Raw genomic sequence first — 16517 nt, forward strand, 5'->3', positions numbered from 1 at the left:
GCCGCTCCACTGTAGCAGACACCTGCACTCGCGCAGGCAGGACCCGCAACACGGGCCGGGCATTGCGGGTTGATTACATCGCAACGAGCAGGGGGCTTTGGACGACTTCCCTAGACCACGCGCCTGGAGCGCCAACCCAATTATGACTCTTCAGGACGCGGCTCGGTCAAAAACATTTGATATATAACATATTGTAGCCTAGGCTGTACATTCTAGTCAACCATTCCAGATATTACGCGGTTCTAGCCATGCGCAAATGTTTAAACCTTCATGCGCCCATGCGACGCAGAGAAACACGTCACCAATACGGAGGCCTGCGTTTTTAAATCGCTGGTACGATAAGGGCTATAATAATATACCTCCTATATGGGTGTTGATTTCAATATAGTGTTAGGGCATAGTCTGGACCATTGAATCCGACAAAAAAATAACATGCGCGCACACGTGTATGCAGCGCCACAATAAGAAGGCGATAAATACATTGCATCGGCGACAATTTAAACCAAGGGTTGTCCATTTCACTAGAAAGCAACGCATCCTATCAACTATTGCCTAACATCAATTTGCTGTGGTTGCCTATGATGGGCTAAATTCGTTCCAGCTGTTTTACCGGCAGTGCGTGCATGTGCATCGAATGTGAGTGTTTATTAACCCCATCCATTCTTCTGTCCTGTCTAATTCAAGGAGGAAGGGGAGCCAGTGCATAATAAAACGGGCCTACTAATTTCAGAGGCATTCTCCCGCTATGGCTGGGTGAGGGGATCGGGTGAGTGAACTGGAGGGTGTGTATGGTGGGAAACTGATCGCCGCTGTATCAACCCGCCAGGGACCCAGCGATGGACATGTTAATCCAAACGGAGCATAGATTATGCAAGAAGCAGGTTCTTTTAGCCCAACCCCTCCGTATGACAGTTAATGCGAAGTGCACATGACATGAGCGATGAAGCAAGCCAGTGTATTTTAACGGAAGGGAGGATAGGCCTATATGTATGCATTTATTAGATTTTTACACAAGTATAGGCTAATGATGGGATGCATGTAAATAAACGCAAAATCACGATGAACATACTATTCCATATTGGTACTGGTATATATCGAAAGCGCATTCGCCATATGCGCATTTTACAGGCTGGGTTGCCAAACCTTGGTAATGGACAGAGTGTCTAAACCAGCAAATTCTCATTGTTATAATACCTTTTCATAACAGATAACAAAAAAGACGAGGCAAAGGCAGTAGGTAGGCAATAGTAGCCGAACCGTCCATCAGATGATAACCGTAACATTATAGGCTATAAATAATATATAGCTGGCGGCGCGTTAATTTTCACCTGTATCAATATTGAGAGTAGGGGTTGCCAATATGCAGTGAGAAAATAGAAACATACACACGCAAACACCAACATTCATTCACAGACTGTTATGTTGGATACAGCTACATTATAAACGGCATTTGACTCGCCCACCTTGCAGAGCTGAAAATTCTCGGACTGAAGGGTCTCGTGCATCAAATTGTTCTCCGGGGCGCCCGACTGGCCAGACGAAACAGAGGAAGACGCCTGCTCCTTTAGGCCGTCCAACACCTTCCTGATGTTAAACTTCTTCATTTTACCCCCAGAAACACTGCGATGACAACGGAAAGCAAAATTGAGATGACCCGCCAAAGATAACGGGGTAAAGCCACTCTCTCGCTCTCTTCTGATGCCCTCCGTAAATCTCACATTTTAGCTGGTGGTTTTACATAGTGAAAAGGGTTTCGGCCGCGCACCACTCGGGTCGGGCTCCTTGACGCTCAATGTTCGATTCTCTATGTATTTGTTGTGTGGCTGTGGTGCGTCTATGTAATTCTTCTCCGACTCTGTGTCCCACTGCGTCTCCGCTGCTCGCTCGCTCTCGCCGTTCCCCTCCCCTCCACTCTCTCCGCTCAGGCAACGCGGAAACGCAGCTGCAGCGGTGCTTCTGCGCTTTTAAGCACCCGGATGTTTGATTGAAGTGCGACCGACGCTGCTCACTTTACCTATCTCTCCTCACAAACAATGTTTCTACCTCTTTCTCTTCCACCTCTCTCTCTCTCTCTCTCTCTCTCTCTCTCTCTCTCTCTCTCTCTCTCACACACGCGCGTGCACACACACACACACACACACACACACACACACACACACACACACACACAGTGCAGGCAGGGTGAAGAGCAGGATTTGCTCCATTGCACCTGGTGTTATTGTGATGCAGCAGTATGAGTATCAGGGTAAGAAATCAGGGTGATATCAGGGTGAGACAGCCAGCCAGGCGGCCAGGCGACCTTGTTCTCCTTGTACAACCCACATCAATATTAAAACACCCCACTAAAACTATCTCATCCATTATCCATGGTGATCACTGTGAGGATTTGATTTGAACCGTGCTTGACTGCATACAATGCATGTAGCCTTGGTTTCATGCATGTCAACATCAGAAGCCTCCTCCCTAAGTTTGTTTTACTCACTGCTTTAGCACACTCTGCTAACCCTGATGTCCTTGCCGTGTCTGAATCCTGGCTCAGGAAGGCCACCAAAAATTTGGAGATTTCCATACCCAACTATAACATTTTCCGTCAAGATAGAACTGCCAAAGGGGGAGGAGTTGCAGTCTACTGCAGAGATAGCCTGCGAAGTAATGTCATACTTTCCAGGTCCATACCCAAACATTTCGAACTACTAATTTTGAAAATTACTCTCTCCAGAAATAAGTCTCTCACTGTTGCTGCCTGCTACCGACCCCCCTCAGCTCCCAGCTGTGCCCTGGACACCATTTGTGAATTGATCGCCCCCCATCTAGCTTCAGAGTTTGTTCTGTTAGGTGACCTAAACTGGGATATGCTTAACATCCCGGCAGTCCTACAATCTAAGCTAGATGCCCTCAATCTCACACAAATCATTAAGGAACCCACCAGGTACAACCCTAAATCTGTAAACAAGGGCACCCTCATAGACGTCATCCTGACCAACTGGCCCTCCAAATACACCTCCGCTGTCTTCAACCAGGATCTCAGAGATCACTGCCTAATTGCCTGTATCCGCTACGGAGCCGCAGTCAAACGACCACCCCTCATCACTGTCAAACGATCGCTAAAACACTTCTGTGAGCAGGCCTTTCTAATCGACCTGGCCCGGGTATCCTGGAAGGACATTGACCTCATCCCGTCAGTTGAGGATGCCTCGTCATTCTTTAAAAGTAACTTCCTCACCATTTTAGATAAGCATGCTCCGGTCAAAAAATGCAGAACTAAGAACAGATATAGCCCTTGGTTCACTCCAGACCTGACTGCCCTCGACCAGCACAAAAACATCCTGTGGCGGACTGCAATAGCATCGAATAGTCTCCGCGATATGCAACTGTTCAGGGAAGTCAGGAACCAATACACGCAGTCAGTCAGGAAAGCTAAGGCCAGCTTCTTCAGGCAGAAATTTGCATCCTGTAGCTCCAATTCCAAAAAGTTCTGGGACACTGTGAAGTCCATGGAGAACAAGAGCACCTCCTCCCAGCTGCCCACTGCACTGAGGCTAGGTAACACGGTCACCACCGATAAATCCATGATAATCGAAACTTCAACAAGCATTTCTCAACGGCTGGCCATGCCTTCCGCCTGGCTACTCCAACCTCGGCCAACAGCTCCGCCCCCCCCCCGCAGCTACTCGCCCAAGCCTCTCCAGGTTCTCCTTTACCCAAATCCAGATAGCAGATGTTCTGAAAGAGCTGCAAAACCTGGACCCCTACAAATCAGCTGGGCTTGACGATCTGGACCCTTCTGAAACTATCCGCCGCCATTGTCGCAACTCCTATTACCAGCCTGTTCAACCTCTCTTTCATATCGTCTGAGATCCCCAAGGATTGGAAAGCTGCCGCAGTCATCCCCCTGTTCAAAGGTGGAGACACCCTGGACCCAAACTGTTACAGACCTATATCCATCCTGCCCTGCCTATCTAAGGTCTTCGAAAGCCAAGTCAACAAACAAGGTCACTGACCATCTCGAATCCCACCGTACCTTCTCCACTGTGCAATCTGGTTTCCGAGCCGGTCACGGGTGCACCTCAGCCACGCTCAAGGTACTAAACGATATCATAACCGCCATCGATAAAAGACAGTACTGTGCAGCCGTCTTCATCGACCTTGCCAAGGCCTTCGACTCTGTCAATCACCATATTCTTATCGGCAGACTCAGTAGCCTCGTTTTTCTGATGACTGCCTTGCCTGGTTCACCAACTACTTTGCAGACAGAGTTCAGTGTGTCAAATCGGAGGGCATGCTGTCCTTTCCTCTGGCAGTCTCTATGGGGGTGTCACAGGGTTCAATTCTCGGGCCGACTCTTTTCTCTGTATATATCAATGATGTTGCTCTTGCTGCGGGCGATTCCCTGATCCACCTCTACGCAGACGACACCATTCTATATACTTCCGGCCCGTCCTTGGACACTGTGCTATCTAACCTCCAAACAAGCTTCAATGCCATACAACACTCCTTCCGTGGCCTCCAACTGCTCTTAAACGCTAGTAAAACCAAATGCATGCTTTTCAACCGTTCGCTGCCTGCACCCGCACGCCTGACTAGCATCACCACCCTGGATGGTTCCGACCTTGAATATGTGGACATCTATAAGTACCTAGGTGTCTGGCTAGACTGTAAACTCTCCTTCCAGACTCATATCAAACATCTCCAATCGAAAATCAAATCTAGAGTCGGCTTTCTATTCCGCAACAAAGCCTCCTTCACTCACGCCGCCAAACTTACCCTAGTAAAACTGACTATCCTACCGATCCTCGACTTCGGCGATGTCATCTACAAAATTGCTTCCAACACTCTACTCAGCAAACTGGATGCAGTTTATCACAGTGCCATCCGTTTTGTCACTAAAGCACCTTATACCACCCACCACTGCGACCTGTATGCTCTAGTCGGCTGGCCCTCGCTACATATTCGTCGCCAGACCCACTGGCTCCAGGTCATCTACAAGTCCATGCTAGGTAAAGCTCCGCCTTATCTCAGTTCACTGGTCACGATGGCAACACCCACCCGTAGCACACGCTCCAGCAGGTGTATCTCACTGATCATCCCTAAAGCCAACACCTCATTTGGCCACCTTTCGTTCCAGTTCTCTGCTGCCTGTGACTGGAACGAATTGCAAAAATCGCTGAATTTGGTAACTTTTATCTCCCTCACCAACTTCAAACATCTACTATCTGAGCAGCTAACCGATCGCTGCAGCTGTACATAGTCTATCGGTAAATAGCCCACCCATTTTTACCTACCTCATCCCCATACTGTTTTTATTTATTTACTTTTCTGCTCTTTTGCACACCAATATCTCTACCTGTACATGACCATCTGATCATTTATCACTCCAGTGTTAATCTGCAAAATTGTAATTATTCGCCTACCTCCTCATGCCTTTTGCACACAATGTATATAGACTCCCTTTTTTTTTTTTTTTTCTACTGTGTTATTGACTTGTTAATTGTTTACTCCATGTGTAACTCTGTGTTGTCTGTTCACACTGCTATGCTTTATCTTGGCCAGGTCGCAGTTGCAAATGAGAACTTGTTCTCAACTAGCCTACCTGGTTAAATAAAGGTGAAATAAAAATAAAAATAATAATAATATTACTCATTGTTATTTTTTTCACTATGTTTTGTCGTGAGAATAGATCAGTCACTAAAGGATGCTACGATCCTCAAAAGCTTTTATTGGGTAGCTCTCATGCCTCGCTGACGTACACTGAGTGTACAAAACATTACGAACACCTTCCTGGTATTGAGTTGCACCCCCTTTGCCCTTAAAACAGACTCAATTTGTCAGGGCAGGAACTCTAAATGGTGTCAAAAGCATTCCACAGGTGCCCTTGACCAATGCTTCCAAAAGTTGCGTCAAGTTGGCTGGATGTGCTTTGGGTGGTCGACCATTCTTGATACACAAGGGAAGCTGTTGAGCGTCAAGAACCCAGTAGTGTTGCAGTTCTTGACACACTCAAACCGATGCGCCTGGCACCTACTACCATTCCCCGTTCAAAAGGAACTTAAATCGTTTGTCTTGCCCATTCACCCTCTGAATGGCACACATACTCAATCCATGTCTCAATTGTCTCAAGGCTTAAAAATCTGTCTTTAACCTGTCTCCTCCCCTTCATCTACACCGATTGAAGTGGATTTAACAAGTGACATCAATAAGGGATCATATATTTCACCTGGATTCACCTTGTTAGTGTATGTTATGGAAAGAGCAGGTGTTCCTAATGTTTTGTACACTCAGTGTATAGTGTTGGCACCAGTGGACTGTCTGTTGGCACACACACACACCAGGTGCCCTTGACACACACACACACACACACACACACACACACACACACACACACACACACACACACACACACACACACACACACACACACACACACACACACACACACACAGGTGGGCAGCAGGAAGGTAGAAGCACAGGGGTGGAAGTAATGGCTGTTTACACTCCCAGATCAACACCTGATACCCCATGTCTGATCTGCCCAATGCTGGGGAGTTCCCCCTTACTATGTAAAGCATTGTTACACTGTTCTATAAATTATTACAGTTATTACATTATTATTATATTATCACGTAGAAGACAGTATTGAATAAAAACCAAGAGAACATTTATGATAATTAAATATTCCGAACTATATCAAGGTAATCCTTTTGTTGTAATTAATATTTTCATAAGGTACTCGTATTGACCACACCCCACTTAACCCAGCCTAATAATATCCTTGTGTTTCAGATTACATTTATAGAGCAAAGAAAAAGGCCCCTATTAGGTCATCTCATTCCCTTTGTGTGTGTGTGTGTGATTGTGTAAAACGAGATGCCGCCCACACTCACACACATAAGGCCACAGTGTGGGATGGGAGGGCCCTTGCCAACTGTGACATCAGTGATTTCATTTACCACCATTGTGCCGTGGCCTGGCCATTCATATGGCTGCTGCTGGAGGTGTTTGTTTGTGTGTGTACTGTGTGTGTGTGTGTGTGTGTGTGTGTGTGTGTGTGTGTGTGTGTGTGTGTGTGTGTGTGTGTGTGTGTGTGTGTGTGTGTGTGTGTGTTTGCCCACTGTATTTAGAATCAGACTGCTGTGTTCGTGTGCTTTGATAAAGCGCTGCATTGTTCTCTTTGAGAGGGGCAATGTTCAAAGAGAGAGAAAGAACGAGATGGAGAGAAATAAAGAGGGATGGGGTTCTGACAGAGGTGTACATGCTGTTTTCAGTCAAGGTGAGTGTTATTTTTAGAACCTCAATCAATATTTGATTATTGTTCAAGGTCATCTAATATTGGTGACTTGCCTTTTTATAGCTGGAACGTGCAACCAGTGTGTGTGTATGTGTGTGTGTGTTTGTGTGTTCTCCATGTTTCCAGATTACCTGATTAATGCGACAGTCCCTCTCATAAACAAAGTGACTCATATGTCTCAGATCTGATTGGCTGCCTGTGATTAAACCTGGGGCCGTCGTTCATGACATCGCAGGACCTTGTATGGACCAATCACATCGCAATACATCAGGCTGGCCCTGTAGCACCTCAGACGGTCATCTATCATCTGTCGGCAGAGTAACCCTGGGAAATATGCAAATACACAGGGACCTGATTGGACTGTGAGCGATATGGGTTTATGTACAGAATAGTGTATGGCTAATCCAGTGGTAATCCAAGACCAGGGGTTAAGGTGAAACATACATCATTAGGGTGAACAGAGCAGGTGCTTCAGTACTACAGCACTATACATTAAAACATTCAACTCCACCATAATAACACTGTCAAGTTGGTCATTTGTGTAACAGATGACTTGATACTTGGTTGGTCATTGGTTTTTATTCCGATGAATCTTCCTAACATCAACATCATTATTTAAACTCAATGACAAGCAGCATAAGACTTCATTATGTACTGAACAAAAATATAAACGCAACATGTAAAGTGTTGATCCCATGTTTCATGCGCTGAAATAAAACTTCCTCAAAATTTTACATATGCACGTAAAACGTATTTCTCTCAAATCATGTGCACAAATTGTTTTCATCCCTGTTAGTAAGCATTTCTCCTTTGCCAAGATAATCCATCCACCTGACAGGTGTGGTATATCAAGATGATGATTAAACAGCATGATCATTACACAGGTGCCCCTTCTGCTGGGGACAATAAAAGGCCACTCTAAAATGTGCAGTTTTTTCACACAAAACAATGCCACAGATGTCTGGAGTTTTAATGGAAGCATGCAATTGGCATGCTGACTGCAGGAACATCCACCAGAGCTGTTGCCAAAATAATTGAATTATAATTTCTCTACCATAAGCCCATAGTTTTAGAGAATTGGGCAGTACGTCCAATCGGCCTCACAACCACCGACCACATGTAACCACGCCAGCCCACGACCTCCAAATCCGTCTTCTTCACTTGCGGGATCGTCTGAGACCAGCCACCCGGACAGCTGATAAAACTGGGGATTATTTCTGTCTGTATTAAAGCCCTTTTGTGGGGAAATACTCATTCTGATTAGCTGTGGCTGTGCGCCTGATCAGTCATGTGAAATCCATAGATTAGGGCCTAATTTATTTATTTCAATTGACTGATTTCCTTATTTGAACTGTAACTCAGTAAAATCGTTGAAATTGTTGCATGTTGCGTTTATATTTTTTTATATATTTGTTCAGCATATACAGTACATTGGCCTTGTCTCAGTTTGTGTTGTGCCTGAGTAGAGACAGTGCAGCCCGGAGCAGTGTGTTTTAGACTCAGACAGTCCTGTTTGACCCAGAACAGGAGCAAAGCCATAGGGTTTCTGGACGGTGGGAAACCTGGTGTGTCCTTGAATGACAGGGACAAGGACAGGTCACAGGTTCAATGGGGAGTGTGTGTGTGAAAATCTGGTGGTACAGGGACAGTGCCAGCTCAGAGAGACGATGGGCAGTGTCTATTTGTTATGCACTAAGACATGTTAGACAAGAGAGACAGAGACAGGAGGACGTGTGAACAACCTTCCACCTTAAATGACAGGTGTCGTTAATCTAGCAGATCACAACACACCTGAGTATTGAGACTTATGACCTCACCATCCCACCGGCACACTGCCGTTATTCCACAATGCACAGCAACAGCCCCTATTGAGGGAGAAGATGTATCGTTTATATACGCATATTCAGTCATACCACACACTCACCGAGACACGCAGGCACGCACATGCACATGCACCGAGCGCCAGAGGGTTTGCAGGCTAATGAGTTGCTGCTCTTGAGGGAGTGCTTCATTGTCTGTGCATGGTTAAATAGGGAGAAGTTTTCAATGTCATTTGAGCTCTGATATATGTGTGTGTGCGTATGTGTGTGTTTGCGTGTCTGAGGAGATATCGATGTAAATTACACCCCCTATGGTCACACAGAACCTCATAAATATTAATAAGTGATAAAGGAGATTAACTCATAGAGACATAGATATTAAAAACATCACAAAGCCTTCATTAAAACTATTGCCTGGCAGTGAAGAAATAAGAGACTGTGGGTATGTATGTATGGGAGTGTGTGTATGAGAGAGAGAGAGAGAGAGAGAGAGAGAGAGAGAGAGAGAGAGAGAGGTGTGTTTGGGTGTAGGTAGGTGCTTGGACTGTGTGTGTGAGTGTCTGTGCGCCTGTGTGGTGTGTGTGAGTGTGTGCGTCTCTGTGTGTGTATGTTGGCATGTGCAGTGGAGCAGTAAGGCTCAGGGGATGGACGTGATGCGACACTGGCTGGCTAGTCTGCTCTACACTCAGGGCGGCACAGCTGGTATCAGTGCCAATAATCAGCCAAAGCAATAAGACTCCCATCAACAGGCAACTCACTGGGCGGAGGAGACAGACGCCATGATTAAATTAAAGGGCACCGGCAATGTCAGTAACGCAGTGACACAGGGCCTAGAGGAGAACACATGTGCACTGTGAAACTGCAGTCGAGGAAGCCACGATGGATGAGGGTTCTGAGGTAAAAACACAACAAAAGCATCGTCTTACGTCAGATAGAGTGACGACCCCGACTGCACTGTTGAAGAACGAGCGTCACTTAGGAGTGACACCACCTGTTGGAAGACAATGCAAAAAAGTTGTTTAAAAAAACAAGATGGAGACAGGTGAGGTGATGTCCTCTTTGTCCTTCATTGTCTTTGATTTTGTTATTTTGATGAAGGGATTGACCTTTCCATTGTCATCTCAGGCAGTAGAAGTCAAGGCATTAACTGGAATTCGATTGCATTGAGTGAACGCTGGCCACGGTTTTGATTGAATTGACAGGAATTAGTATGGCATTGACAAGCAACTGTGTTGATAATTCAGCAAGATTTGGTTTCTGTCCCACTAGCAGATTAAGGAGATGTAGGGGGAGGGGGGAGGGAATACACTCGCCGCCTGCCTCGTTGGAACCCTGTTATCTCTGTCCCTAACTGTCCATAATGATTATCAGTACAGCTCACATAACAGTTTGGCAATCGAACTCCACTCCTCTGGAAAATAGGCCTGTCCTCCACAGGTTTCAAAAGGACTGGTCAATAAGTTAGTTAATCAATCTCTGAACATGACTGAACCGTATGTGTGGCCTGAAAGATTAAGCAATGACAGTTCTGGCTGTGGTTATTGGAACAGGTGAGAGAGGTGCTCACTACCTACTTGGCCAGTTTTTTTCCCCCATGTGATTTACAGAGACACTTTGACCTTTTTGGGATTTGCAGTATGTAAAGTGGGTAAGGAGGTGAGAAGGCTGGGGCTTACTGTAAAAAACGCCAGTTTTAGTCAGCTGATTCAAGCCTAGCCATCTATTCTGTTTAGTTCTAGTCAGGCAGCTTAGTCTCCCATTCAGAGGACCCATATTGGTCCTATTGGTCGAGGTCCCGGGACTTCAGTTTCAGTTAGTGTAGGACCCCAGCACACCGTGTGTTCAGAAACATACAGTTGAAGTCGGAAGTTTACATACACCTTAGCCAAATACATTTAAACTCAGTTTTTCACAATTCCTGACATTAATCCTTGTAAAAATTCCCTGTCTTCCCGGTCAGTTAGGATCACCATTATCTTTGTCCCCATGTGCAGTTGCAAACTGTAGTCTGGCTTTTTTATGGCTGTTTTGGAGAAGTGGCTTTTTCCTTGCTCAGGTTATGTCGATATAGGACTCGTTTTACTGTGGATAAAGATCATTTTGTACCTGTTTCCTCCAGCATCTTCACAAGGTCCTTTGCTGTTGTTCTGGGATTGATTTGCACATTTCGCAAGTACGTTCATCTCTAGGAGACAGAACGTATCTCCTTCCTGAGCGATATGACGGCTGCGTGGTCCCATGGTGATTATACTTGCGTACTATTGTTTGTAACAATGAATGTGGTACCTTCAGGCATTTGTAAATTGCTCCCAAGGATGAACCAGACTTGTGGAGGTCTACACATTTGTTCTGTTAGGTCTTGTTTGATTTCATTTGATTTTCCCATGATGTCAAGCAAAGAGCCACTGAGTTTGAAGGTCGGCCTTGAAATACATCCACAGGTACACCTCCAATTGACTCAAATGATATCAATTAGTCTATCAGAAGCTTCTAATGCCATGATATCATTTTCAGGAATTTTCCAGGCACAGTCAACTTAGTGTATGTGAACTTCTGACCCACCAGAATAGTCATACATTGAATTATAAGAGAAATAATCTGTCTGTAAACAATTGTTGGAGAAATGACTTGTGTCATGCACAAAGTAGATGTCCTAACAGACTTCCCAAAACTATAGTTGTTAGCAAGACATGTGTAGGGTGGTTTAAAAATGAGTTTTAATGACTCCAACCTAAGTCTATGTAAACTTCCGACTTCAACTGTACTTTCCCTATCATGACGAGCACCACATTTTGGTCTATTCTATCCGGGATCCTTGGGATGTCCCCCCCTCCCATTGAAGTTACAAGGGTTAAGGATAGGGTTAGGTAAGGTTGTGGTTAAGGTTAGGGTTTAGGGTAGGGACATCCCAGGGATCCCGAATATAGCACTACATTTTCCCTCCTGCTACTCATTCTCCTGAGGTCACATACTGTACCTTTGCTGTTCTGATGTTTTTTTGTGTGTGGAGCTGAACAACCACAATCAGACACAAGTCAGACTCAGTAGTGTTGGATGTCTGTGAGTGGGTGTATCATCATTAATTAAACCTCGTTAAAAAACTGGAAATACTGCCTCCTCGTTGTTCTTACCCGACCATGTGATAGGCACATTCTAATAAGAGGACTGAAACAACGTCTTGACTCCAGAATGTATTGTAAATGTAAATACATCATTGGGAATACGGGTTAGGAAAGAGAGAGAATTCCACATCCGCTAATCAAATCTCCTTCTTCACACTGACGCCTACACATGTCAATAATACAACTCCAATCTGTCAGATGTGGACAGATACAGTAGAGAGGTATCTGAATTTGGAAACACAATACGTGAAGATACTTAAACAACCGTCTCCAGAGATGCAGACAGAGAATGTTCTGACAGTGAGATCTCTTCTTACCAAGGCCCTGTCTCAATCTATAGTGTCTCTCAGGGCCTCTAGTGATAAATGAGGGCCTTAATTGTAGCCAGTGATGGGTTTTCATTGTGGATCCTACAATCCTCGGCGGAGAAACTCAGCCTCGCAATGCTTTATTGGCAACCTGACACCTCTCAGCTCAAGTGTAAAATCCGGTCAAACGCAATCACCGCTAACGAGAAGCAATTATGTTATGATTTAAATGGCCAGCCTCTCTGAAGTTATTTAAAATGTGTCCATCATCTATCTGTTAATCTTTCAAGGCCTGATGAAAGGAATTCATTGGTGTTACTTTTGAAGTGGACACACGCATGCACACACACACACACACATGCACATCCACACACTGTAAAACCACACTTGACCATTATTGACAGAGCCAACGTCTGACTCAACACTTTCCTAAAATACACACGATAAAATCACATCTGTGGACAGATAAAGACGTAAAGCTACTTCAGATGACTTCCCATTGACCTTCCCACAGGCATTCTACTCTCTGTGACAAATAGAGGAGGAGCGGGCAGTATCAGTACACATACTGTAGTATCAATATCATCAACATAACTGTCAGGGAAACCAGGCAGTCTGAAGATGACTGTGGGGGCACACACACACACACACACACACACACACACACACACACACACACACACACACACACACACACACACCCTAAAGTCATGTTTGATCTCCTGATTGATGGACAGCTGTCAATCCCATCCCTGGTGGGACAGACAGACTTCCTCACTCTCCTGTTACTTCCTTTTTCATTTCAGAAAGCAACTGGACAATGGAGGAGTTAGACTGTTAAAACATATTCTGTGTGTTGATCTGATGAGGATGTGTTTGATTGTCTGTTTTTTTGCTGCACCATTTCGTCTTTTCGTCTCCTTGGCTGGGTGTCAGGTACAGTGGCGACCCGTCATTCATGGCAGGTGGGGCTGTTCTGAAAAAAACGAGCTCCGACTTGGAAAATAGGTTTTGAAAGGTAATCTATCTCGGAATTGCAAGTCGCAAACTCAGGGCTTTATAGAGCACCGACTTGAAGATCACTGATGTCATGATTCAACCTCTTTTTTTTTAGTTCCCAGTTGTCTTGAAAGCACCATAAATCCAGGGAATGCCAGACTTTGATGACAAAGTTTGATGACAAAATTTGGCCACAAAGGACCGCCGTGCCACCCTCCTGTTCAAGTGAGCACAGCACAAGGTGAGTCCAAAAATGTTTTGTATGCTGCTGCATAAATGATGTAATATGCCAGGGAGAAGTAATACTATGTATGTGTTGTGTAGTAAACTGTTGCAGTTTTTTTCAATTGCTAACATGCATTGGTCAAAACTGAAGTCACATTTTGAAAACTCTTCACACAGTCAACGAAACAGAATTGTACGTGAACCAAACTGTAAATCATTTTCAATGACCACATTCTCCAAAATCCATTGACTCTTTTCTCATTCATACTCCACCATCTGCTAAACTATATATTTGCAGCATGTTTTCAAATGCTAACACACTGTTTCCAAAACTGTTAAAACACATTCAAAACAGGATTATGGCAAATGTTGTGTATTTCTGCAGCAACCAGATTGAAACATGTAGAAAATCTCAGCAGAATATTTAATCATTCCAAACACAGCTGATTGCAATTTCAGCTGAAAGCCTACCCAAGTATTACCAAAAAGACAAAAGAGGACGGCTTCGGAATGATTTAGTTTGGAAACATGGATCAAGGAAGACAGGTTGGTGGGGAAAGAAGAGTGTCAGGGAGAGGAAGAATGCGTGGAGGACAAAGGAGAGGAAGACCAGGAGTGGTGGTCCCTGATGAGATAATGGCCACAATTACTGACCATGTTGTAAACCATGGTCTCGCTTTGAGCGAGGCCGGTTTAAGGCTGCAACCAAATCTACAGCGTTCAACAGTTGCATCAATAGTACACATTTTCCGGCAAAGCAACAGGTGAGAAGTGCATCCTTCAATGATAATTGAATTACATGTTACAGTACAATACAGTATGTTCACTTTTTTACATGTACTGACATTTTTAAATATATTGACTGTTTTGTGTTTTTCAGTAGGATCCAAAGGTTGCCTCCCACAGGAGGGAGAGGCAGAATATTATCAGATGCGCAGGAAATTGCCATTGTTGACATGGTAATTGGCAACAATACAATAAAACTGCGGGAAATTCGGGACAGAGTGCTGGCAGACAATATCACTTTTGGGAATGTTAATACAGTCAGCACAATGACAATTGCCAGAGTCCCAGAGAAACATAAAGTAAGGATGAAGCAGCTGTACACTGTACCCCTTGAGAGAAACGGTGAAAGTGTGAATGAACTCTGGTATCAATATGTCCAGGTAAGATGTCTGTTCAATAACCAAACAGGGTACATACACAGCTATGCATAATGTAAAGTACTGTAAAATGGTGGATTTACTGTATTTTAGAGAGTAGTGGAGATGGAAACCAGGCAAACTGCAAATTCATCATTGTGGATGAAGCTGGATTCAACCTGGCAAAAACACGCCACAGGGGAAGAAATGTGATTGGACAGAGAGCAACCGTGGGTGTCCCAGGCCAGAGAGGAGCTAACATCACAATGTGTGCAGCACTGTCCAATGATGGTTTGCTGTTACACAAACCACTCATTGGCCCCTACAATACAGAGAGGCGTATTTATTTTCTGGATGACCTGCATAATCGACTTGTGCCATCGGAGGAGAGGGGCAAGAAACTCCCCTACCTTCGTTGTTGTGTGGGATAATGTGGCTGCAGTCACAGACTGGTTTGCTGCACATCCCAGGATGTCAGTACTATTCCTGCCTCCATATTCCCCCTTCCTAAACCCCATAGAGGAGTTTTTCTCTGCGTGGAGGTGGAAGGTTTATGACCACCATCCATCCACATGATGTCCTTACTGGATGCCATGAATGTGGGGTGTGGAGACACTTCTCCTGAAGACTGGCAGGGTGTGGAGACACTTCTCCTGAAGACTGGCAGGGTGTGGAGACACTTCTCCTGAAGACTGGCAGGGTGTGGAGACACTTCTCCTGAAGACTGCCAGGGTGTGGAGACACTTCTCCTGAAGACTGCCAGGGTGTGGAGACACTTCTCCTGAAGACTGGCAGGGTGTGGAGACACTTCTCCTGAAGACTGGCAGGGTGTGGAGACACTTCTCCTGAAGACTGCCAGGGTGAGGAGACACTTCTCCTGAAGACTGCCAGGGTGTGGAGACCCTTCTCCTGAAGACTGCCAGGGTTGGATTAGAGACTCCAGAAGATACTTTCCAAGATGCATCGCCAGAGAAGACATAAGATGTGATGTTGATGAGAACTTGTGGCCAAATGCAAGTGAGAGGAGAACTAGAATCAGTACTGTACTCACAGTACTGTACAGTATGATTGATTATATTATACATGTTGATGAGAACTAGAACCCTCACAGTACTGTACAGTATGAGTGATTATACTATACATGTTGATGAGAACTAGAACCCTCACAGTACTGTACAGTATGAGTGATTATACTATACATGTTGATGATAACTAGAACCCTCACAGTACTGTACAGTATGAGTGATTGTACTATACATGTTGATGAGAACTAGAACCCTCACAGTACTGTACAGTATGATTGATTATATTATACATGTTGATGAGAACTAGAACCCTCACAGTACTGTACAGTATGAGTGATTATACTATACATGTTGATGAGAACTAGAACCCTCACAGTACTGTACAGTATGAGTGATTGTACTATACATGTTGATGAGAACTAGAACCCTCAAAGTACTGTACTGTACAGTATGATTGATTATATTATACATGTTGATGAGAACTAGAACCCTCACAGTACTGTACAGTATGAGTGTTATAGTACGGATAATAAAGTGAAAAGGTGTTATTCTTATTCTATAATGAAATACTGATTTATGTGAAACATCATT

The 16517-nt window shown here is 44.6% G+C and overlaps 1 protein-coding gene across 1 annotated transcript in view; it reads right to left on the reverse strand.

Moving 5' to 3' along the window:
• LOC115139277 (syntaxin-binding protein 5-like) overlaps positions 1–1972 on the reverse strand; it is a 159194-nt gene extending 157222 nt beyond the window's left edge. Inside the window, 1 exon segment of the mRNA XM_065026296.1 lies at positions 1464–1972. Within this exon segment, the coding sequence (XP_064882368.1) occupies positions 1464–1604 (141 nt within the window). The 5' untranslated portion in view covers positions 1605–1972.
• Positions 1973–16517: the final 14545 nt, after the last annotated feature.

This window comes from Oncorhynchus nerka, linkage group LG13 (assembly GCF_034236695.1).
Source record: "Oncorhynchus nerka isolate Pitt River linkage group LG13, Oner_Uvic_2.0, whole genome shotgun sequence".
NCBI classification, from domain to species: Eukaryota; Metazoa; Chordata; class Actinopteri; order Salmoniformes; family Salmonidae; genus Oncorhynchus; species Oncorhynchus nerka.